This window comes from Mobula hypostoma, chromosome 13 (assembly GCF_963921235.1).
Source record: "Mobula hypostoma chromosome 13, sMobHyp1.1, whole genome shotgun sequence".
Classification (NCBI taxonomy): domain Eukaryota; kingdom Metazoa; phylum Chordata; class Chondrichthyes; order Myliobatiformes; family Myliobatidae; genus Mobula; species Mobula hypostoma.
In genome coordinates, this window is record NC_086109.1 from 45194467 (window position 1) to 45218741 (window position 24275).

At 41.9% G+C, this 24275-nt stretch overlaps 1 protein-coding gene across 1 annotated transcript in view; it reads right to left on the bottom strand.

Moving 5' to 3' along the window:
• def6a (DEF6 guanine nucleotide exchange factor a) overlaps positions 1–24275 on the bottom strand; it is a 182492-nt gene that overhangs the window by 21255 nt on the left and 136962 nt on the right. Inside the window, exons 4-9 of the mRNA XM_063065608.1 lie at positions 13105–13332; positions 11495–11641; positions 11262–11370; positions 10005–10195; positions 8561–8668; positions 6265–6431 (exon numbers count right to left, since the gene is read on the bottom strand). Of these exons, the coding sequence (XP_062921678.1) occupies positions 6265–6431; positions 8561–8668; positions 10005–10195; positions 11262–11370; positions 11495–11641; positions 13105–13332 (950 nt within the window). The remainder of the gene's footprint in view (positions 1–6264; positions 6432–8560; positions 8669–10004; positions 10196–11261; positions 11371–11494; positions 11642–13104; positions 13333–24275) is intronic.

Consider the following 24275-nt stretch of genomic DNA (forward strand, 5'->3'; position numbering starts at 1 on the left):
CCCAAAGCTGCTCCAGCAACGGCCATATATTGACTCCAGCTCAGACTCCTGCACCTTGATTCAGTCCGAACATGCCACACTGCAACTGTCCTGCACCTTCGAGATTTCAGTTTACACCACAAAAATGCCAGTTCGTACAGGCGGTTCAACAGCTCAACTCTAGCAGGTAAGTTACAGGCTATTGTTTGCAGTGATCGTTTACAAGAAAAAGTTTCATTAATAAAGTATTTATTTTTTTCCTCTGGCAAGTATTCGGTGACCTTCACCAACTCCATCTTAAATCAGATGTTTCTGTTTTTTCATCAACACCACGCGGGTTAAAGCTCTTCTTGAATCTGCTCCCTGACTTTTTAATCTTCATCTCTGTGCAATCCTTTTATTTTTGTCTGCACAACATGCTCTTTGTATGTGTCCTATGTTGTTGCATTTTCTGCAATTTTCATCTTTAATCTATATTGGTCTGGTGTACGTGAGCCCCTGCCACAATGGTTAACACAATTTGTTTGGCCAGGCAGGTTTCTGTTTAGATTTTGCAATTTTGTTCATGCTCACTTTCATTCCTGACGCAACTCAATTGCATCTCTTACTGCTGTTTCCATTGATACAGCAATTTCAACTGCTCTTTCAAGTGTGATTTGTGCTTCAGTTAGATGTTTTTGAATGCTTTCTTGTAAGATTCCACAAACTAAATGACCTCTCAGTGCATCCTCAGGGAAGTAGGCAAAGTGAATTTATTATCAAAGTACATAATTATCACCATATACAATTCCGAGATTCAATTTCATATAGGCATACTCAATAAATCCATAATAGAATAATAACCATAATAGAATCAGTAAAAGACCGTACCAACTTGGGTGTGCAACTAGTGTGCAAAAGACAACAAACTGTGCAAATACAAAAAGAAACAAATAATAAATAAATAAGCAATGAATATTGAGGGCATGAGGTGAAGAGCCCTTGAAAGTAAGCCCATAGATTGTGAGAACATTTCAATGATGGGGCAAGTGAAGCTAAGTTAACCCCTTTGGCTCAAGAGCCTGATGGTATAGGGTTAATAACTGTTGCTGAACATGGTGGTGTGAGTCCTGAGGCTCCTGTACCTTTGTCCTGACGGCAGCAGTGAGAAGAGGGAATGACCTGAGTGACAGTTTTCCCTCACCATGGATGCTGCCTTCCTATGACAACGCTCCATGTAGAAAGAATGCTCTCAATGGTTATGAAAATATGCTTTTGATAATTCCACTTATGAACCCTAAAGCATTCTGCAATCAACAATAGTTTTGGTTCTAAATGTTCCTGCATTACGTTCACAACATCAGTAAAGCTCATTCCGCCTGGACTGGTTGGAGCTGTTAAACTTCTAAGAAAACTGTGTGCTTTTCCACCTATTGTACTATTGACGGATCCATACTAACAGATCCAGATAAGGTATGTGAGAGTTGCTGGTGAACGCAGCAGGCCAGGCAGCATCTCTAGGAAGAGGTGCAGTCGACGTTTCAGGCCGAGACCCTTCGTCAGGACTATGAAGTCCTAGTCCTGATGAAGGGTCTCGGCCTGAAACGTCGACTGCACCTCTTCCTAGAGATGCTGCCTGGCCTGCTGCGTTCACCAGCAACTTTTATGTGTGTTGCTTGAATTTCCAGCATCTGCAGAATTCCTGTTGTTAAGGTATGTGAGAGGTGGATTCAATATATAGAGCAGCTGTTTGAGGATGATAGAGGGGAACCCCCAGATAATAAACACCCTAATTCTGGCTTACCTATTACCAAAGAAGAAATAACTACAGCAATGAAAGCATGAAACAGGGTAAAGCCCCTGGACCTGATGAAATTTCAGTGGAAATGAAACAAGCCCTAGAAGATCTGGGCATAGATATTCTTTTTGAACTGTTTAATGCCATATACGAGTCTGGTGTATTGCTTGACGATCTCTTGAAATCAGTATTTATAACTCTGCGAAAAATTCATGGAACTATTGACTGTGAAAATTATAGAACAATCAGTCTTATGAGTCACATAATAAGGATTTTGTTGAGAATTGATCTGAGTCGAATTAAAAACAAGTTAAGCCCAGAAACTTCTAAACTGCAATATGGGTTTATTGAGGCTAGAGGAACTAGGTACGCAATTTTCATACTACGAATGCTTTCAGAAAGGGCAATTGAATATCAAAATGATTTACTGATTTCACTAAAGCATTCGACAAAGTGCAACTTGAAAAATCATTTCAAATTCTCACTAAACTAAACATTGACGGAAGGGACCAACAACTGCTTCAAAATTTATATTGGAACCAAACGACAGCAGTAATTATTGATGATAATATAAGCAGTTGAACTAAAATTCGAAGAAGAGTTAGACAGGGATGCGTTGCCTCACCGGAATTATTTAGTATCTATAGTGAAATGATTCTCGGAGAAATAGAATACCTAAATGGGATAAAAATTGGAGGTGTTAACTTCAACAATATAAGATATGCAGACGATACCACTCTAATAGCAAGTGCTGCAGAAGACCTACAAATCCTCCTAGACAAAGGAGTACAAACAAGTGCAGGTTTTGGTCTAACCGTCAACTGTAAAAAAAAACAAATGAATGGTAATATCAAAACAACAGGATACTCCCAACTGCCAATTGTACATCGGTAACCAAGAGATTGAATAAAAGAGCAGCTTTAATTATCTTTGTAGCTTTATATCACAAGATGCTAGAAGTAAAGTAGAAATAAAAAGAAGAATTGCCATTGCTAAAGTCAACTTCCAAAAAATGAAACCCATTTTTACCAACAGATACATCTCTATAACAACAAGGCTTAGGCTACTAAAATGTTACATCTGGTCAATCTTGCTGTATGCTTCTGAAACATGGACTATAACACCAGAACTCCAAAGAAACTTAGAAGCAACAGAAATGTGGTTTCTTAGAAGAATGCTGAAGATATCATATAGAGATAGGTAACTAATGAGACAGTACTCCAACGTGCCCATACAAAAAGATCTTTAATGAGAACATTAAATGAGAGGAAACTTAAATTCCTGGGCCATGTCATCAGAAAGGGAGAAATAGAAAGCCTTACATTACAAGGCCGTATGCCTGGGAAACGCGGAAGAGGAAGGCAAAGAGGAAAATATATGGACACTGTGAAAGAACTAACAGATCTAAGTGTGTGAGATATAATTGATGCTGCATGGGATCATTCGATGTGGAAAACCCATGATTGCCCAAGTGTGTAACATGCAAGGCACATGAAGAAGAAGTACTCAGTAATACTGGTGTTCACTTTTCATAGGCTACTTCTTTTGCTTCAGATACTGCTCAATTTGTTCAGTATATATCATCCCGTTATCTGTTGTGCAATCAAACATGTCTATCTTTCCAATGTACCAGCCAATTCTGCTTTTTTAAAATTTATTATCGCCCAGTACTCACTGTTCATGAACCTGTGAATTTTGTCTGTTTTTTAACTTTAATTTGAACTTTTCTCTCCCCCTTCCAAAGAAACATGCGCTGCACTTTAAAAAAAACTTGAACATCTCTGTCTCCCCTTCCAAAGATAAAAAACATGCTGCGCATCAAACACAGGAGCTAGGATGAGTGTGTACTTAATTTCTTTTTAGTAGGTGCACCCGTAAAACATGGTGATGTAATGACATCTGCCAGTCTTACATATAACTCATACTGAATTAAGTAAAGAATGCTTAATCATACAATATATTTACAAGATTACTCAAATATTCCTGAAATATTAAATACACCAGAGGTACAACATTGTGGGCTGAAGTGCCTGTACAGTGTTGTGCTGTTCTATGTTAATTGGGAAAGTGACCTAAAGAATGGTAGATGGATCTTAACTCAGAGAATTGACGCATCTTTGGAAGTTAAATCACGGCAAGGTTTGCATAATAAATGGCAGGCCCCTAGGGAGCGTTGTTGAACAGAGAGATTGGATTTTTCACCAACATCACGCAGATTATATTGGTACAAATACAGTTCCCTGAAAGTGGAGAAACAGATCAGCAAAGTGGTGAAGAAGAACTTGTCTTCATTGGATGGGGCATTAGTACAAGAATTGATACATCATGTTACAGCTGTAGAAGATGTTGGTGAGACCACACCTGGAATATTACATGCAGTTCTGGAACACCAAGAAAGAACGTGATTAAGCTAGAGAAGGAGCAGAAAAAAATTTACATGGTCGAAGGCTTGAGATATGAGGAGAGACTGGATAGGCTAGATTGTTTTCCCTAGAGCAAAGGAGGCTGATTGGTAACATAAATAAATTGGATGGTCGCAGGTTTTTTTCCCCTCAGGGTAGGGAGGTCTAGAACTACAGGGCATAGGTTTAAGGGAAGATTTAAACGGAACCTGAGAGGATTTTTAAAATATGTAAACACAGAGACTGATGGGTACATCAAACAAGTTCCCAGAGGAAGTGGTATAGGTAGGTACAGTTACAGGTTCATTGATAGGGAAGGTTTAGAGGGATGTGGACCAAATCCAGGAAAATGGGACTGGCTCAGGAGGCACTTTGTTCAGCATGGGCATAATTCTAACACTTCCATTCTAGCCTTCCATATACACTAGGACATCTAGACCTCCCCGCATTTCAGAACTCTACAGTCTCTCTCAATTTAGATTATACACATAATTCTGCCCAAGTAGACAATTTTACATTTATCCACTTTATACTCCATTTGCCTGACCTTTACCCAATTCCTTAACTTTAACAATACCCTTTTGTAGCCTCATGTTCAACGGACTTTCCTGCCTATCATTAGGTCAACAACAAATTTAGCAACCATACTATCAGTTCCTTCAGTCAACTCCTTTTTCCCCAATAACTTGTAGAAAGCTGAAGCTCTAGCACCAACTCCCTCTGTAGCACTCACCCCATTATATTTGGATTAAGAAAAAAACCCATTTATGCCTATTCTCTGTTCACCAGCCAGTCTTCTATCCAAATCAACATGTTACCTTGTACATGATGAAGTTTTATTTTCCCACGACGATCTGGATGATAATGTGGTTAACTGGATCAGCAAATTCGCAGATGAGACCAAGATTGGGGATGTAGTGAACAGTGAGGAAGATGACCATGGCTTGCAGTGGGATCTGAACCAGCTGGAAAAATGGGCTGAGAAATGGCTGATGGAATTTAATGTAGACAAGTGCCAGGTGTTCAATAGGAGCAGCCAGGGTAGGTCTTACGCAGTGAACGGTAGGGCACTGAGGAGTGTGGTAGAACAAAGGGATTTGGAAATATAAGTCCATAATTCGTTGAAAGTGGCATCACAGGTAAATAGGGTCGTAAAGAAAGCTTTTGGCACATTGGTCTTCATAAATCTATCCAATGAGTACAGGAGATGGGATGTCATCTTGAAGTTGTACAAGACGTTGGTAGGGCCTAATTTGGAGTATTGTGTGCATTTTTGATCACCTACCTACAGAAAGAATGGAAGGTTGAAAGAGTACAGAGAAAATTTAGAAGGATGTTGCTGGGTCTGGAGAATCTGAGTTATAAGGAAAGATTGAATAGGTTAGGACCTTATTATTTGGAACATAAAGGATTGAGATTTGATAGATGTATACAAAATTATGAGGGGTATAGATAGGGCAAATTCAAGCAGGCTTTTTCTGAGGTTAGGAGGGACAACAACTAGAGGTCATGGGTTAAGGATGAAATGTGAGGTTTGAAGGAAGCAGGGGAAACTTTATCATGCAGAGGGTCATGAGAGTGTGGAACGAGCCATCAGCATAAGTTGTACATGCAAGCTTGATTTCAACATTTTAAAAAAGTTTGGATAGATACATGGATAGTAGGGATATGGAGAGCTTTGGTCCAGGTGGAGGTTGATGGGAGAAGACAATTTAAATTGTTCAAGCATGGACTAGATGGGCCGAAGGGCTTGTTTCTGTGCTGTACTTTTCTCTGACTTTATGACTCACAATGACCTTTTCAAATGTCTTCTGGAAATTTAAGCTCATTTTATCCTCTGCTTTCCCCAATATCGTTTTCCATATCAATGCATGCCAATTAACTTGTCAAACATGATTTCCGTTTGTAAAAACACATTGACCTTGCCTGATACATTGATTTGTTTTCCTAACTGGCCCACTGAAATATCTTTAATAAAAATTTTTACATTTTCTCTATGACAGATGTTAAATTAACTGATCTATAGATTCCTGTTTTCCAATGTAATAGTTAAATTCATTGATACCTTTTGATCTAGCTTTAAGCACATCTGTATTTTACTCTTACCTGGTCTGTGCATATCTCTTTGCTTCCTCGTCCTGCCGAGCAGTTACTTCAGCATAAAGAGCCTCCTCTAGTTGTTTCTGCAAATCCTCTAGTTCATGAATCCGCTTTTTCTGACGGTCTGCCTCTGCCTCCTTCAATTCCATCTCTGCTTGCATGTTGGCTCGAGCCTGAAGAAGAAACTGTGTAATTAAACATCTCAACTGGCAAAAGTTGTTCTGGGTTACTGGCCCACTTACTTTCAATTGAGATCCATTCCAAAATATAGCACCTGAGAGACGGGATGACAATTGCCCTTACTATAACAGTAATCTCAGTCCTGTTCCTAACACCGTTTACTCAAAACCACCAACACAAAATTGACCACTATTTCACTCAAACAAGTGTCTGGAAGGTTGGTGCAGGAGGTGAGAAAGTATCACATGGGGACTTTACTACGGCAAGGGCTGAGGAAGATGGAAGCATGTTGTCCAGCAGTATTTGCTATAATACTATATAATAATGCTTGGTGTTACAATACATGAAAAAATTGCTGCATTACCTGCAAATAAATTCATCTCATTCAACCCTACCTAAAATTTCAATCAACAATACTTATTTAAATTAAATATAATTTATCTGCAGGAGTAACTTGTTCTCCAACACTCCGAAAGAACATTCTTCCTGTTCCTTATGTCCTTTGAAGCACACTTTATATTCATGTACATGGTGAGCACAACCTTGTCTTGGTTTGAAGTCTTGTGTGCCTCAATGACCTGGACAGCTATACTGGCTAGAGTCAGGGCTTTTCACTTTGGCACTTGGTAGGGTCACCCCCATGCCAAACAGGTCAAAGGGTAGAGCCCATACTAAGTGTGGTCCACCGGTCCTCCCAAGTTCGGGGGTTCAGCTTGGGCTGAATCCTGACGAGTAAGAACAAAATTGTTATGGAAACAGCAATGAAGAATCATTCTACATCTGACATTCCATCATGGCTGATTTAGTTTCCCTCTCAACGCCATTCTCCTACCTTCTCTGACACTCTTACTAATCAAAAACCTATTGACCTCCACATTAAATATACCCGATGGCTTGTCCTCTGCAACTATCTGTAACAATGAATTCTACAGATTCACCACCCTGTCTAAGGAAACTGTTTTCGAAAGGGATGTCCTCCCTTTCTGAGGTTGTGCATTCTGGTCCTAGACTCTCCCACATTAGCAAAAACATCCTCTCCACTTCCACTCTGTCTGGGATTTTCAATATTTTGATAGGTTTTAATGAAATCCCCCTCTCGTTCTTTTAAACTCCAGTGAGTACAGGCCCAGAACCATCAAATGCTTCACTCCTCATTCACCTTTCATTCCAGGGTTTATACTCGCGTATTTCCTCTCCAATTCCTTTCTTAGATACGAGGCCCAAAACTGCTCACAACACTCCAGTGCAGTCTGATTAATGCCTTATTAAATACCATCTTTGCACTCTTGTTCATATATCTCATTCACAGGTCCTTCCATTCTGTGACTGGAATTCAATGAGACCTTTCTTCCCTTCAACCCATCATCTCTGCCACATCAACCCTTCTCCACGGTGTCCTCCTCCGCCTCTAGACAGTATTTTGTCAATCAATATTTTCCAACTTTCTCACTACTACCAGCTCGCAGTTTTGAGGCAACGAAGCAATCTGAGGAATTTTCCACATTTCAGGCACCACATGCATGCAATTTATTGTATTTAGACATCTTTCTCAACTAAATTAAACAGAAATTGGGTGAAGAGACAAAAGCTGGAAAGAATGGAAGTATTCCTTACATTATGTAAAAATAAATGTCGTTCTTTACAGAAATATCAGAACAAAAATCCTCCAACAGAATAAAATGGGAACAAAAATAATGTAAATATACATCAGCCGGAAAAAAAAACAAAAATTATTAATGTAAAATAATCACCGTGGTTACATATAGTGGACATGTGATTAGGATCCCCAATGCAAACTGAAGACTTAGACCCAAGTAACAGGGTTTTCAACAAAGCTTTCTCCCCTTCAGTCACGTGCAATTGCCAATTGATAACACCTCACACCACCAGTGACCAGGTTCAGTTCCCCTGCTCTCTGTAAGGAGTTTGTACATTCTCCCCATGACCATGTGGGTTTCCTCTGGGTGCTCCAGTTTCCTCCCACAGTCCAAACACTTACTGGGCTGGGAGGTTAATTGGCCCCGTGATTAGGCTGGGGTGGAATCAGGGGTTGCTGGAAGGGCCAGAAGGACCTACTCCTCATTGTATCGCAATAAATAAATGGACCGTATTGGGCCCTAACCTGTTCAGCTTGTCGAAGCTGTATCTCCAGCGCCCTTTGCATTTCCTCGTGCTGCTGTTTCCTTCGCTGATTCTCCTCCTTAAGCAATGTTTCTGCCTGTCGCTGAGCCTGGAGTAGAGGATAAAATAATGTTTCAGGATATTAGTTTCAATACATTAGAAAGAACAAATAGTAAACTCTTTAAAATGCATCAAAGCACAGTAATCTTTATATAGTCTTTTTTTATTTGATGGCACTTAGTGCAGCTTAGTACGTTAATCAATTTGCAAGTATCAACAATGTATTCCCACTTTGAGAGGGACAAGACAGTCAAGTGAGGGCTACAGGAGGAAGGAAAGCATTCATATGAGCAGTGGCATAAAGTGTAACTACTCCCAGGCCTTAATGAGGCACGTCAGTGTCTTTAGACAAAAGGCTGCACATAGGACAAGATAAAAAAATTTTAATGTTTGAATGGCACTTTGGGGTGAAAATAAGCTTTCTGTTATTAAAACCATTTGGTGGAGTGTTCACAATTAGATATTTATTTTCTTATTTATAGTTCCAAATTGTTTTTAACAGAAAGGCAAAATCATACATCCTCCACCAATGGCAACCGCAGATCTATTCAATAAAAGTTTGATACTTCCCCCTCAACTTTCCCTCCAACTTCTTGAATTTTTGTCTACTGTAATAAAGCATGGATAATTTCCAGAGTCTCATTCAAATAACCGTACTTGTGAAGCCTGATATTGTCAGAAATCTACAATGAAAAAAAGCTGGAATTCATCCAGTATCCATGCTTAACCAATTTTTCTTCCAGAAATCCAGTCGCCACTAGTGCCAGTTGGACAGAGGTCAGCTCATTCAGCAATCAAACTCGTTTCCTTCCTGGTTTGTGAGGCTCACTGGGTAAGCTCTCTGAGCCAGTTCCTAACCCCAAACCCTCGTAATTAAACACCACAAAACATACAAGTAAAAGTCTTCTGTGGCTGTTGTTCTTCACACACACACACACACACACACACACACACACAGATTTTTAAGCCTGCAAATCAGACCAAGAATTTCCAAGTCATTACAAATGGATCTTTGGAGTGCAGATAGGCACACAAACTGTACACAGATTTTTAAATATTGATTCTTTTAGCTTTTGCTTTTGTTAATTTAAAGACTGGTTCATTAGATGTACTGACACAATGACCATGGATATAACTTCCTCTCCAACAGAATTTGCCTAAGCAGTGCTTCTACGGTTTCAAGAGAAAATCTTAATCTTGGCAGTAATAAAGTCCCATTGTACCAACATACAGTATATTATTGATCAAATATCACACTTAAATTATTTATGGTACGTTAGGCATTGTAACTGCCATGTCAACCTTGTCTAGAAATTGTAATTGAAAAATAGTTTTATTCTTGCCCCTCATTGCAAAATTGTGTTCCCGTTGCTCTTTTCCATTACCTCCTTAAGTAATTCTAGTTCCTGCAACTTTCTTTCCTTTTCCTCCTGAAGCTGTTTAAGTCGCTGCAGCTCTTCCTCTTTTGCTGCCCTTCGCTTCTCTCGAAGCTCTCTTTGATCACGTCTTTTCTGTTTCAAGTCCTTGTGTAACGACTTCTTTCCCTCCGCTTGTAGCCGTATAGCTGTCTGAATAGCTGAAGGCAGCAATCAAGATAGATGAGACTGCATACAGTAATATCCTTAAGTTTAACAACATCTTTCTACCCAGACTTTCATCATTATTTTTCTTGAACGTTAACCATCTATCAATCCTTGCACCTGCTGGTAAATCCACACTTATTTTGGTGGCCTATATCACCACTGGTGAGCAATAAGGAAGGATCTAGTTTGGAGCCAAGACAAATGCTGTTTTTACTTAATTTTCACACAGGCCCGTTTGCTAACAACTAAAAGTGATGAAGGTTCAGAATCTTGGTTAATCTTCACCTGCTTCCTGATTTATCCCCAGGAGATATTACTCATGGATTTCCTTGGTAGTATTGCTGGGAGCAGAATCAATGTTTTGTGAGCTTAAACCATAAAACCCATAAGAAAGCCAGAATCTTTTTCCCAGGATGGAAAAGGGAAATAATTTTAAGGTGATTGGAGGGAAGTGTTGGAGATGTCAGAGGTTAGATTTTTTTTATTTTTACAGACTGTGTACATGGAACACCCTGCCAGGGATGGGAGAGGCAGATACATTAGGGTCATCTAAGAAACTCTTGGTTAGGCACATGGATGACGGGAAAATGGAGGGCTACGTGGAAGGGAAGGGTTAGATTGATCTTAAGTAAGTTATAAGGTCGGTACAACATTGTGGGCTGAAGGGCCTGTACTCTGTTATGTAAAACAATGCAATGAAAACAGTAACTTGGCCAAATAGCCTCAGTTGCTTCAAATCTGAGTGTACTTTTAGCATAAGACTCCCAAAGATTTTCAGATAAATATCAGACTGTGAAGGAAGTTAACGTCAAATTTCTAGCTTCACCACAGTTCAAGCTTGACTTCAGTAAAAACAAACAAGATTAGCCTTTGCACAACAAGGTACACCCACAGAGTAACACACACAAAATGCTAGAGTAACTCAGCACAAGGTACACCCACAGAGTAACACACACAAAATGCTGGAGGAAGTCAACACATCTTGCAGCATCTATGGAAGGGAATAATCAGTGGACGTTTCAGACCAAGACATTTCACCAGGACTCAGATTTGTTTTACCTGTTGTCCATTCCTGTCGCTGCTTTGTGTCTGATGCACTCATCTCATACGTTCTTGATGGGGTCTTTACACAGAACATGCACCTTTTGCCATCTCGGTCAGCTAGAACCTTCAAAGCAAATAAAAGTTTATTAATAAAATCTTATACCGTATATACAAGTACTTCAACATATTTCATAAAACTTGTGGCATGTTCTATGTTGGTGATCAGATTATTAGTTAATCGAGTCTACCTCAACACAGCAGTTCCGGTCCAGTGGGATACTGCCCTTCTTTTCCTTCCGATCCTCACTCACAAAGTAGGAGAGAGTACTTGGCTTGAGAATAAACCACCGCTCTGTCCAATTGCGCCTCAACTGGCCTTTCTTCCACAAGTAACCCTGACAATAAAATCAAAGCAAGTCAACAATAAAGCTGATTATGATAATTCAGCTGTAACACTATCAATCTACAGAATGTTGCTTGTGATTGGTTTACCAAAGAAAAAAAAATCGACCACTTTACAGCTCAAAGGATCTGATCCAAGCAGAATAGAAATCAGAAATGGTTTTTCCCACACAGCAAATTTTATAAATATACTTACCGTTTCTTGTCTCTTTGCTGCAATATCATTCAAAGCAACAGAACTTCCTATTGCCTCAATTCTTCTTCTATGTCCTCCTTTATATCAAACATTACTCTTGGTTACAATATTACAGCTTTCACATTAGAATTCACGCTGACTTCTTGTTGAATGGAACTACTGATTGGAGAGCTGGGTGGAGACATCTTTACTTCTGACCTTATGACTGGTGAAACCTTTGAGCAGAGATGCGGGACTACTACACAGATCCCATATCTCATTTTCCAGCAAGCAAGCTTCTATCAGGAGGATTTGAAACCCAGCTAGAAATTCAGTTACAGGGCTGTTTTTCTCAGCAGTACACATTTTTTTAAAGAATCACCTGTTTTTGGAATGAAATACAACTGCGACTATTTCCTCGTTTACTCAAAACTCTGCAGAAATTCAGTAGCATTCATTTGGTCAAAAATTGCCCACATAGTCAAGAGGTAATTTCCTTAACTGTTGTGCACAGGATGATTTAATTCCCTGGGTAAACCCTATTGGAACATTGCCTGGGAAATTAATTCATAATATTCTAACAAATGACTACCAAAGGTCACTTCCAGAGCAAGCACATTGCAGTGCAGTTTCAAGGTGATTTCCTAGATGAGATCATAGCCCAGCACTGGATCCATAATACAAAAAGATAACTTAGTTTCATCTCAGAATGCCTAGGACCTATCATTGACTATCCTCCAAAGGTCCAGTCTTTAAGCTCACATTATGGAGAATCTGCTCCCTCCCTACTCCTTCCTCAGACCAGTAACTTAGATAGCCACTACACCTCTACTCCAATCCTATTTCCAGCAATGCCATTACCCACCTTCCCCTTGGACTGACCTCTGAACAGAGTCCCACCCTCACCATTCCCAAATCTCTAGGGATCGTGTTCCCTTGCTACAATAACCTGGGCTCCATCTCAGACCACCATCTCTCAACTAGCTCTGATATCTAGCTACTAACCCTACCACCAGTCCTCTCCCCAAAGTCTGACAAGGACTCCAACTTGGTTCTCCTATGCTCTAGCAATGGAGTACAGAATTTACATTTTTGAATTAAAATTTCATCAGATTGCTGGAATAAATGAACATGTTGCCCATATTATGCACAGATATTTATCTAAAGGCATTAGCTACATTCCACACAAGTAAACTCTACAATTTGAGACAAGCAAAAATTGTTTGGAGGAGGACTATGACAGGAATCAACAATTCTAGTTTTTAAAAAAAAATTACTTGCCTGTTTAAGCACATCCTCAATAATTTCTTGATAGACCTCTTCCACTGCCATTGTGACTGTTTCTCTTTCAATTCCTCTGGTAAACCTTCCGGAATTCACCCACTCCAAAAACACCCAGACTGAGATTCCATTCTGATGGAAGCTCTCCTGGGAAAAGAAGTCATCCAATTCCCCTGCATTCCACTCTACATTCATTTCTGTACAGATTTTCTTCAGCAGATATTCCACCTGCAAAAAGAGTAGTGCATTTCAGGTACATGTTTGCAAATATTTCAATCCACTGTCATTCTGACATTCATATATTTTCATTTATTCTGTCCATAAGACATAGGAGCAGAATTAGGCCATTCAGCCCATCAAGACTGCTCTGCCTTTCCATTATAACTGATTTATTATCCCTCTCAAAATCATTCTCCTGCCATCTCCCCATAACTTTTGACACCCTGACTAATTAAGAGCCTATCAAACTCTGCTTTAAATATACCCAATGACCTGTCCTCCATAGCTGTCAGTGGCAACAAATTCCTCAGATTCACCAACCTCTGGCTCAAGAAATTCCTGCTGAACTTCGTTCTAAAGGAGGAGGCGACATAGCATCCATGCCAGGATCACCAGACTCAAAAACAGCTACGATCCAAAGCAGTACAGCTGACCAACATCTCTAACCCTCAATTCCACCACTACTTGATTATTTCCTGTCTGTCACCTTCCATACAGCCTAGCATCACTTTATGGGCATTAAATCAATGTATAGTATATAAGCTATCTTATGTGTTCATATTCATTACATTTTGTATTATTATTATTGTATTCTTTTGTGTTGCGTCAGATCCAGAGAAACAATTATTTCATTCTCCTTTACACTTGTATACTGGAAATGATATTCTTGAACAACACTCACACAATGATGAACTCAGCAGATCAGACAGCATTTATGAAACCTGCTGAGTTTCTCCAGCACTTGGTGGGCGTTGCTTTGGATTTCCAGCATCTCCAGAATTTCTGGTACAATCTGCACAATCTTGCACACATTAAAGGGAGGCCCTTCTATTTTGAGGCTATGCCCACTGGGTACAATTAGAGTGCATTTGCTTTCGATTAAAAAAAATATTAACTAAATGAAATCTTACTGCTGCTTTGCAAGAAACAGTGAAAGTGCTATGTTACTCTAGATTTTAAAAATAAAACATCTCTAACTCTAGAATTAGAAATGTTACTTCCCTAATGTTTTGGAACAATATTTTTAAGAAACTCCGTTCTTAGGGACTGATGTAATAGAGCAAATATTTCAATTCTATAATGTACCTTCACAGGATAACTTAATCTAACTGATTACAGCCTTGGCAGTGCTCATTCCCTGTTCCCTTACTTCTTCCCTCTTGCACATGAAACACCCTAGTTTCCTCGGTTTCCTAAGTCTAGGGAAGACCACCTCCAGGCCTGCCAAATGTGAGATTGAAGCGTGAGCCCACACCAAACCCCTTGTTTGTGTGTATGCTGTGAAATTCGCTATCCTTCTACAAATTAATGGATGAAATAACAGTACACTGCAGATGATTAAAGAAATTCTATTTATGAATCTTAACTAAAGGGTTAGTAAAGAATAACAAAAAGAAAAGGGCCCAGACTAATTAAACAGTCAAATGTGCACAAGTTGGAGCTCATCTTGAACTTCCCTGTCACTCACGCACTGAGCCCTCAGTCAACGTGAAAGCTCACACCACCTTCCGAACGTCGCTCGCAATCCATCTTGAACAAACGGGTCTCCCACTGGATCATATGCTACAACCAGTTCTTCCCAGCGTCTTCTCTCTTCATCTCCTCTTGAATAAAAGCCCCAAGCCCAACCTTAGTGTCCCTCACCAGAGAAACCTCCCCTTAATCCGACCATCCTAATTGGATGGCACACATTTCTCATCATCTCTTATTTTCAACAATAACCCAAGCATAAGCTGAAAACAAGCAGGTCACATAGAACAGCACAAAATGAAATACAGAACAGCGTAACAGTAAAAAAATATGAACCAGGGCAGTCCACTCTCCCCCACCAAATTGTCATGTCCTCATGACTTTGAAATAATTTATCATCCCATCATTAATAACACCGTCTTCGAAGGAATTTCGTGATGCCAGAACCTCCAATCCATAGGTAAAGGGTAGTGACAGATCTCACTAGGGGGATAGAGGTAGCACTCTGTGCTACGTTGGCCAGCCTATCTGGGGGTCCCCTGATTCTTTGACACCTCCTTACCCCGTCACCTACTTCTTCAGTTTCAGCCTCTCCTTGGGATATTCCTGGTCTGTATGGCGAGGCCTCCCCCCCACCCCCGGTCTATCACTCGTGCCTTCCTGCAACTCGGACCCCTCTGCCTCTTGGCTGAGCTCTACTTCATCCCTTTCACGTTCCCACTGAAAACCAGTCTCTCCACAGATAGTCTCCCCAATTTCACCTGTCTCAGCGTGAGAAGGGTTGGGAATCTCTTCCTTTATTAGCGGGGAGTTAGCAAAGCGCAGCATCTACCACACCCCCATTTCCTCATCTTGAGTCCGTATCCCATCCAGGGGCGGGGGCTGGTCTACTCTTTCCTGCTGCCGATCCTTCAGTCTCTCCGTGTCACTGCAGAGTCCTCTTAATAGGTGTAGGCTCCAGGTCGGGCTCTGGGTCAATACGCACCTCTTATCCCAGAGGTAAAAGGTGGTTCTGATGGAGAATCTTGACAGGCCCATTCCCATTCTTTGGTTTCACCTGTAAAACTGGTAGGTTTGGCATCTGACTCTCCACCACATGGGGTGTGGCCGCCCAGCAGACAGCTAAATTATGCTTCCCAGGTCGCCCCAAATCCTTTATGAGGACTCAGTCTCCAAGCATGAGTTGGGAGAACCTATCTTTTTGATCAAACCCCCTCTTATTTCCTTGATCCTGCTTGGTAGCCAAGACCTCAGCTAATTCGTAAGCCTTTTTCAGCTGCCTTCTCATATCAAACACATACTTTGGTTAAATCTTCTCTTTATCAGCCTCACTCCTGGGTATCTAGGTATCCTACTCCTCAAGTCCAGCACACTGAAGCACGTTGCACCATTCAGGCAGGCTAGCATATCCTCGATTCTCGAGACTGTACGTCCGTTCAGAGTCCCATAGCCCACACACATCCGTACCTTCCCATTCTTCTTCCTGGCTACTACTACTGGAGATGCACAAGGGCTTCTGGACTTGGTGATGATCCCAGCTTCCTTCAGCTTCCACAGATACTGCCGAACGTCCTCCACCTCTGTGAGTGCCAGTCACTGCAACCTTTCTCTGAACGGGATGTCCTCTGTTACCTGGACAGTGTGGTGAGTGCTCTTGGAACAACCCACATCGAACTCGTCAGTAGAAAAGACATCTTCCAGCTTCAACATTTTCTCTATTAACCTCTTCTTCCAACCTCCAGGTGCAGGGGAGTCCCCAAATTTGAATGACTAGCCGGTCAACTTTCCTCTTTTCAGTCTGAGTTTCTCCCCAGCTTGTCTCACAGGGACACTAGACGTTACCGTCACTGGGCAGAGATGCGCCTTTGGCATCCCCCGCCTGTGGGTGACCTCCCGCTCCAAAGTGTTCCTGACACCCACTGTCGTCCTGTTCGTCTATACAACCGAGGGCTTCTGCAGTTTGGGCCTCACCAGTACCCCGGCAGTTAAGTGTGACACCTCTTCGTGGTCTTCTGGAGAATCCACCAAGAGGGACTCGGCCACAGGCATTCTGGGAAATTTGGGGTTTCCCATCACTCTTGCTACTTCCCCAGGCTGTAACCCGACTGTGAACCACACAGTCCCTCGTTTATGCTCAGCATCCAGCCCAGTGTGGCCACGCACTTCTGCAAAAGCAGCTCAGACCACAGAGTGAATGGACAATGTTTTCGGAAAGCTCTCTGCAACTTTCTCCTTGCAGGCTCCCGCTAGCCTCCTCACAATAGGAGTAGTCGTCCCCATGAGAATTCAAGCTTCGTCCCTCTCGACCAGGTTGGACAAACCAACACTAACATATCAAGGACCTCAGCTGCTCCCACATCTGCCCCCGAAAACTCCAGCTTCAATGACAACTAACCATCATGCAGATAGTCATCCGTACTAAGACCTCAAATCTCTAGCGCACTGAGTGGCGTCAATGGTAAATGCGTCAAATACTTTTTGTAAAACGAATGGTACAGCAAATTAACCTGAGAACCGGTGTCAAGTATGGCTCTAGCATAAATACCCTCAATCCGTAGTGACACACTGGAGCTTGGCCCCAGGAATAGGGTTTTTTGCTTTAGGATATTCCTTGATATATTGCTGGGAACATGCTCTCCCCCCCCACCACCCCTGAGAATCCAGGTCATTCCCTCACTAGGACTCTCCACTTAGATACCCGGGGGGGGAGGGGTGGGGTCACTCTCCGAGGGTTTTCCCGTCGTTCACACTCCCACCTGAAGTGTCCCTCTTCACCACAGTTATAGCAGACAATACCCACCGCTCCCCTTCTCGTGGGACCCTGGCCACTAGCAGCCTTCTACGTGGTCCGTTCCCTTAGGGGGTCAGCCTCCCTATCAGCTCTATCGTACGGGGGGTGGGGGCCCCACACCCACTGGTAAGAATTGGGACATCTCAGTCCTAAACGCTACCACGAGCTCCTTCACCACTCCCCAGGGTGGGTTATCAGTGATCACCTCAGCCAAGGAGACCACTACTGAGGACCGTACCCTCCCACGCCTCCATCGCTTTCTCCTCCTCTCTTACTTCTCTGATCAGCTCAACAAACGAGGAAGGGGAGCACATCTTATGGGACATTCAAAGATACCAAACGATCAGGGCTGGTGAATGGGCGCCTTTTGCCACTTTGTCCATTCTTAACAGATTCACCTCAGCCGTTTGAATGGTCCCCTAAGCTGCAAGCAACTCACCTGCCTCTCTAGCTGAAAAATGTAGGCAGAAAACTTCTCCCCCTTCTCTTGATACATGTTCTGAAACCCTGTCATAAGCTCCATTGGGTTCCCCACCGCGCCAAACACCTTTTCTAGCACTTGCATGTAGGCTGCAGAGGTAGCAAAGGGGTTCTCTGTCTTTAGGATCTCACTACATCAGCAGCCGGCCCCTTCAAACTTTCAACCAATTGCTGTCTTTTTCCATCATCAGAGCACTGCCCCTCATCCATCAACAGAGAAGTCCGCTCTGCCCAAGTCTCATACTCCTCTTCCCCCTTAGGGGTGACTGAGAACAGGCTGGGACTTTGAACCTGAGCATTTGCCACTTATTCACCAGGGAGGTAAGGGCTGCTACCAACTCAGAATGCTCAGCCCTCGCTGGAGGGCTCACTAGACCTTCTACATCAGACCACTCCTTCCCCTCGCTCCACAGAAATGAGAATAACATGTCTTTAAACTCTCCACCCCCGGCTACAGGAAAATCAGCTTCCGATTCAGCACCACTTGCCTTCACTCCCCTCCTCCCGGGAAGTACGGACAGCCCACACCCCACTTTCCCAGGGCCCCAATAGTACCAGGCAGTTCCACTGCCATGCGTCAGTGCTAGTCTGAACTAGAACAAAGTCTTTGTCCGGCGTTTTATCAAACTGCCACTCCATGCCAGCTGCATCCATAGCCGCGTATCATAATCACTTTACGGAACAATAGTTTAACACAACTTAAACACACAACCCACTGGATCAATGCTCAGGGCAATCACACAGCATCCATCGAAATCGATCCCGGGTGATACCCCCACAATGAAACACCTTGGTTTCCTTGGCTGCGTAAGTCTAGGGAAGAGAATCTCCGGCCCTGCCAAACTTGTGAGATTGAAGCGTGAGCCCACACCAAAACCCCTGTTTGTGTGGACGCTGTGTAATTTGCTACCGTTACAAATTAATGCCATAACATAACAGGCAGTACACTGTATAGGATTAAAGGAATTATATTTATGTAACTTAACTGAAGGGTTAACAAAAAGAAAAGGGTCCATTCTAATTAAACAATCAAACATGCACAAGTTGGAGCTCATCTGAAACTTCCCTGTCACTCACACGCTGGGCCCTCGGTCAACGTGAAAGCTCACACCACCTTCCGAATGTCGCTCGCAATCCATCTTCAACAAACGGGTCTCCCACCGGACCGTATGCTACAACCATTTCTCCCTCGCATCTCTTTCTCCATCTCCCCTCAAACAACAGCCCCAAGCCCAAACTTAGTGTCCCTCACCAGAGAAACCTCCCCTTAATCCAACCATCCTAACTGGATGGCACACATTTCTCCTGTCTCTTAAATTCAACAATAACCCAAAGATAAGCTGAAAACAAGCAGCTCGCACAGAACAGCACAAAATGAAATACAGAACAGCCTAACAGTAAAAAATATCAACCAGGGCATTACACACACTTTAAGAAAATCTTTCATTTTACGGTGCAGTACTTAAAGGAAAGATAAGCTTTCAATATGTCAATAACATATGCATAAATATTTAATAGAGGTATTTGGAGGTAAAGAGATTAAGTAAAACAGAGAGTAGCAAATTTCATCACGATGTTGGATCTGAACCACAGGAGAGTAAATTGCCATCGTCCTTTCTTTTCCCCCATATAGGAATTTCAGGACTGAAACAGGCAGTTCAGCCCAACTGATGTTTACATTCTGCATGAGCCCCCTTCCCCCCTGCTTTGTTTAAGCTGTCTAGTAAATATTGTACTCACTCAATTCTTCTATCAGCTAGACTGAATATATTAAAAGGAGGCATATCCACCACATTTGGGAAAAGTAGAATGAAGTATGAAGCAACTTATAGCAACGTGTAGATTTAATTATCTAGTTTTCTGGAGAACGAATGCCTTGATTACTAAAAGAGAACAAAAGGAGATAATAGATCTTGAAAGCAATGCCAGACCTGAGTGTTGGGCTGACCTTGTGATCTGTTTAAAAAAATTAGAACCTTTAGAACCTTAGATCCTTATCAAAAGTCAAAAATGTGAGCTTCACCATTTATTAGCATTACAGACATACGTCATAGGTGATTCAGAGAAATCAAGCTATTGCTAAGAATCATCTCAGGATTAGTGATGACTATACTTTACAAAATACGAAAGCCAAAACAAGAGTCTTTAAAGCAACAGAAAATCTGCAGATGCTGGAAATCCAAGCAGCACACACAAAATGCTGGAGGAACTCAGCAGACCAGGTAGCATCTATGGAAAGGAGTAAACAGTCGACATTTCGGGCCGAAACCCTTCAGCAGGAGTCTTTAGTCAGCTCTTCATAATACTTGCACTTCAGCTCAACACACCAAGCTGGACCTGGTGTTCAATTAACAAATGCTGACAAGCCTCAAGATCTTAATTCAAAAATAAACTTTATTCATTAAAATATACACAAAATAGAAAACGGCATGGTTTTCTTTACATTGATGGTGTCATCATCTTAATAAATTCTATGTCTAAAGCACCAGTGCCACTCACATGGCCTCTTAGAACAATATGCCAGTCAAGAGTTTACGGGACCCAGTCTCAAACGCCAGTGGCAGCAGGATCTTTGTATTGCTGTCTTTCTCCACAAAGCTTTTGTGGAGATAGCATCACACTTCAGACGGGCTCACCTCAATATGGGATCCTTGCATTCTTCACTGGATGCAGTTCACAAAGAATAATGATCATCTCTTCATTGCAGCTATCTCAAGAACAGCTTGTATTGGGAATGAAACCATGAGGGGGTGGGGGGGGGGTGCTCCTCTCATTGCAGGCTAAGTGAGGTTTTGGTGGCTGTTGGCCAGTTCTGGTAATAAGGCAAGGTACAAATACAAGATGCTTTCCCGTAAAACAGCTTACAAATCCTGAGGTGGGAAATGAGATCAACTAGGTGATCTTACAGGACCATAGCAGCATCATAAAGGGAAAGGTGCAAAAACAAACAGCAATTTACAGCAAGAGGCCTCAATTGTGCAAACCTACCACTGGACATACACTGAATTGGAAACCATCATTATTGATTAAAATAACATGCTCTTTATATGTATTGCTCCTGGTTTTAAGAAGAGCTAGTGTCAGGAATCAGGCAGCAAAAAAAAAAGCTGCAGATGCTGAAATAAAAACTGAAAATGCTTCAGACTCAGACCCTGATGAGGATCTGCCTGAGCGGCTGTGTTACCCACCTTTTCTACTTTTATTTTATATGATTGTAGTCACGCCATCTTCATTAGGAGATACATATGAGCACTTGCTATGACCATCATACACAAGAAAAATAAAGGTAAAGATTAAAAAAGAAAAAATTACCGATGTGCTAAGCAATTCCAGCATTTTCCCTTTTTACCTTACATTTATAGAACTCGTTTTGCAACTTCAGGACATTCGAAATCTCATTACAGCCAATTAAGTACCTCAGGATAGCATGGGCCCATCCACAAAGAGCAATGTTAAATTGACCATACTGTTTGTGATGTTAGCCAGTTACACAACTACAAGTTATACACAGTGTCTTTTATATCTACCTACAGGGCCAAGAACTTCATTGAACATCTCATCCAAAATATCCAAAGAGGGCAGCACTTCGTCAAGGTTGAAGCTCTCAACCTAGACTGTGTGCTGAAGTTACGGGAAATTTTAATTCTGATTAAGCAATAAGCTGATCTTTTGATGAATTTTGGTTCCACTGCAGAGCTAATGTATAAGCATGAAGTGGGAAGGATGCCTATTCGACTACATGACGATAGGGATAATTAAGGAAATAATAGTCAAGTGCGCCTCACGTTAGTGGTAGGGAAGCCAGTGGAGAGGATTCTTAGTGATAGAATTTACATTTGGAAAAACATATGTTCAGCATAGACTTGTGCGGGGCGAGTCATGTCTTAAAAACTTGAAACAAAAGAAAATCTGCAGATGCCGGAAATCCGAGCAACACACACGAACTGCTGGAAGAACTCAGCAGGCCAGGCAGCATCTAGGGAAAAGAGTACTGTCAAAGTTTCAGGCCAAGAGCCTTCAGCAGGACCCTTACAAATTTGACTGAGCCTTTAAAGGAGGTGAAGATGACAACCGATGAGAGGAAAGGCAGTGGCTGTCACCTATATGGACTTTAGTGAGGCATTTGGCAAGGTCCTTACGATAGGCTGATCCAGAAGATCTGGAGTGTGCAGGATCCACAGGGACTTGATAGATTGGATTGACTATGGAAGAGGGTTGTGGTGGACGTGTGTTATCCTAACAGGGTTCCACAGGGGTCAGTACCGGGATCTCTGGGACAAAAATATATATGGGCTGATTAGTAAGTTTGTAGAACACAAAAATAAGAGTCATGGGTATGAAGAAGATTGTCAACGGATACAAAAGGATATAGATCAGCTGAAGATGCATGTCACTTTCCTGAGGCATCAACTTTTGAAGATGTCCTCCCCGCCACCATGGACATCTTCAAAAGGCAATGTCTCAAAGGAGGTGGCATCCATTATTAAGGACTTTCACCATCCAGGACACGCTCACGTCCCATTACCACCATCACGGAGGTGTTACAGGAGCCTGAAGATACACACTCAATGTTTCAGCTTACTCCCCTCCACCATCAGATTTTCCCTTCACCAACAGTCCACTTACTCATGAACGCTACCCTACTAGTTTGCTCCCTTTATGCACTATTTATTCATTTTTTAATTTCTTGTTGTAAGAGAGTATTCTTTCACTGTACTTCTGCCATAAAAAAACAAATTTCACAACATGTCGTATGTCAGTGATAATACTGTAAACCTGATTCCGAGGCGGGGTTTAAACCAGGCGAATCTGAGGGATTGAACTTCGGGAGTTGAAATCGAAGGGGAAATTACACAGTTGATAGCAGGAGCCTTAACAGTATTGATGAGCAGAGGGATATTGGAGGTCAAAGTCTGTAACTCCCTGAAAACGGCCTTGGCAGTGGATAAGGTGGTAAAAGGCAGCATATGGCACGTTTGCCTTCATTAAGACAGGATATTGAATTTTTAAGAGTCAGGAAGTGATGCTGCAGCTTTATAAGTTCAGTGAAGCCACATCTGGAGTATACCATGCTGTTCTAGTTACCCCGTAACAGGAAGGATGTGGATCATTGCAGAGGGAACAAAAGGTGTGCTGCCTCAGTTAGAGTGTACAAGCTACAAGAAGAAGTTGGACAAACTTGGGTTGTCTTCTGTGGAGAGTTGGAGGCTGAGGGGAGTCCTGATAGAAGTCTATTAAGTTACGAGAGGCAATAGATAGGTTAGATAGTCAGACATTTTACCCAGTGGCAGAAATGTGCAATACTAGGGGGCATAGCTTTAAACTTTCCCCCTCTCACCTTAAAGGGTAAACATTTTTTAAAATCGCAGAGTGATACGTGCCTAGAAATGCAGTGCTGGGCTGGTGGTGGAAGCAAAGTTCAAATTTCAAAGTAAATTTATGATCAAAGTAGATACCGTATACGTCACTACAGACAGCACAATGCTGAGATTCATTTTCTTGTGGGCATTGGTAATAAATCCAAAGTAGTATAATAACTAATAGAATCGATGAAAGACCAGACCAACTTGGACATTCAACTCGTGTGCAAAAGATAACCACCTGAGCAAATACAACAAACAAACAAACAAATAAATAAATAAAAGGCAATAAATATCGTGAACATGAGATGAAGAGTCCTTGAAAGTGAGTCCATAGGTTGTGGGAACAGTTCAGTGACAGGGCAAGTGAAGTTGAGTGAAGTTATTCTCTTTGGTTCGATGGTTGAGGGGTAATAACTGTTCCTGAACCTAGTGGTGTGGGTCTTGAGGGTCCTGTACTTTCTTCCTGATGGCAGCAGCAAGAAGACAACATGGCCTGGGTGGCGGAGTCCCCTGATGAAAAATGCTGTTTTCCTGTGACAACCCTTCATATAGATATGCTGAATGTTGGGGAGGGCTCTACCCTCGATGGACTGGGCTGCATCCACTACATTTTGTGGGCTTTTCCGTTCACAGGCATTGGAGCTCCCCACCAGTCTGTGACGCAGCCGGTCAATATACTCTCCACTACCCCATCTACAGAAGTCTGTGACAGTTTTAGATGTCATGCCAAATCTTCACAAACTCCTAAGGAAGTAGAGGCACTGTCATGCTTTCTTCATAACTGTAGTTCCTCCGAAATGATAACACCGAGGAATTTAAAGTTGATGGCTCTCTCCACCTCCGATCCT